General features: G+C 44.7%; 1 protein-coding gene across 1 annotated transcript; it reads left to right on the top strand.

The window, feature by feature from the left end:
- The first annotated feature begins 682 nt into the window (after nt 1–682).
- On the top strand, nt 683–1654 carry LOC141981029 (olfactory receptor 52D1-like). The gene has a single exon (XM_074942845.1). The coding sequence runs from the start codon at nt 683–685 to the stop codon at nt 1652–1654; it is 972 nt and encodes a 323-aa protein (XP_074798946.1).
- The last annotated feature ends 225 nt before the right edge of the window (nt 1655–1879 follow it).

Genomic DNA, 1879 nt, shown 5'->3' with positions numbered 1-1879 from the left:
TTCATAACCCCTCTAATTCATATCCCTTGTAGTATAACTATCCAAGTTTTTTCAACCTCTCTTTGTATGAGAGTTTTCCTGAGCCCTTGATCATTATTGTCAGCCTTGCCTGAACCCATTTAGTTTTGCAGAGTCCTGTGTGAGAAGGGTGCCCAGTACTACACAGAGGAGTCCAGAGGAGGGTGAAACATTGACTGACAGATCTCATGGCATTGTATTTTCTGTACGATTTCCCACCCGACTCCTTCTGGATCCCAATGTTTTGCTTAGTTTCTGTCCATGCTTGCACTGTGAGGAGGGTTTCACAGAGCTGTGTACCGTGATGCCCAGGTCCCTGACCTGAGTTCAGATAGTTAAATTTGAACCTTGTAAGGTGTTTGAGGAGTTCAAGCTTTTCCCTCCAGCTATTGACATTGACATTCACCTGCCATCATGCTGCCCATTGTCCTGGCTTGGTTTGCTCCCTCTAAGTTGTCCTCTGGACTTGACTATCACCTAAGTAATCTGGTGCCATCTGTAAATGTTGCCACATCACTGCTCAACCCCTCTTTCTAGATTGGTAATCACTATAAAATATTCAATGCACTATTTGTTATAAAGTGTGTAACCCTCCTCACTGTCCTTTTTCTCCTTCACAGGCACCTTGAGCTTTACTGAGCCCAATCAACGCTTCCACCACTGCATGGCAGATTTCAACCTCACCCCCACTGACCTTTCAACATTTATTCTATTGGGCATCCCTGGTATGGAAGCTGCCCACGTCTGGATTTCCATCCCTTTCTCTGTGTTCTACATTATCTGCCTGTTGGGAAATTTCACGCTTCTCTTTCTTGTAGGGAAAGAACAGAGCCTGCACAAGCCGATGTACCTGCTGCTCTGCATGCTGGCACTCACAGACATCACTACGTCTACCTTCGTCATTCCAAAAGCACTGTTGATATTTTGGTTCAATCTGAAAGACATTACTGTGGGTGGCTGCCTCACGCAAATGTTCTTCCTTCATGCGGTTTCTATTATGCACTCAGCTGTCCTTGTGACAATGGCCATCGATCGTTACATTGCTATATGTAACCCTCTGAGATACACCACCATCCTCACCAACATACGAATAGCTAAGCTATGGCTAGTGGGTTTGATAAGAGCTGTTCTCTTCATTCTGCCCCTGCCCCTGCTCCTGAGCAGGCTGCCATTCTGTGCCAACCGCATTATCGCCCACACGTACTGCGACCACATGGCTGTGGCAAAGATGTCATGTGGGGACATCACAATCAACAGGATTTATGGTTTGGTTATGGCATTTGTAGTCATGGGGTTTGACCTGACAATCATTGCCCTGTCTTACAGTCTGATCATCAGGGCTGTCCTCAGAATCAACTCTAAGGAAGCTCACCATAAAGCCCTCAACACCTGCACAGCCCACATCTGTGTGATGATGCTGGCTTATCCTGTTGGATTCTTCTCCACTCTGGTACATCGGTTTGGCCATGACTTTGCTCCCCAGGTTCACATCATCTTGGCCAATGTCTATTTTGTCATTCCCCCCATGCTCAACCCTATCATTTATGGTGTTAAAACCAAAGAACTTCGTGACAAAGTTGTCAAATACACCTACAGAATATGCTCACCTGGGACAACTTACTTTAACCCGGCCTGACAAAAGGGGTGTGACATTGCACTCCATATGCTTTATGGAAATATGCTTATGAATGTGAATATGATGTAACTGTAATGTGCTTTATGCAGAAGGTCTCTTGTATGGTGGGACGTTATTGACATATACTGACCGTATAGATCATTGTTGCAATGAAGGTCCAATAGTTGCAAAAAATCTTGTACAAATGAGATTAAGTAAGATGTCTGTGAAAAGGTTGTAATTTTC

This window comes from Natator depressus, chromosome 1 (assembly GCF_965152275.1).
Source record: "Natator depressus isolate rNatDep1 chromosome 1, rNatDep2.hap1, whole genome shotgun sequence".
NCBI lineage: Eukaryota > Metazoa > Chordata > Testudines > Cheloniidae > Natator > Natator depressus.
The sequence above is the reverse complement of the archived record's forward strand: the minus strand, read 5'-3'. Positions and strand labels throughout refer to the sequence as shown.

Excerpts from the sequence above, each read along its gene's own strand:
- LOC141981029 (XM_074942845.1), top strand. The coding sequence starts at position 683 with ATGGCAGATTTCAACCTCACCCCCACTGACCTTTCAACATTTATTCTA.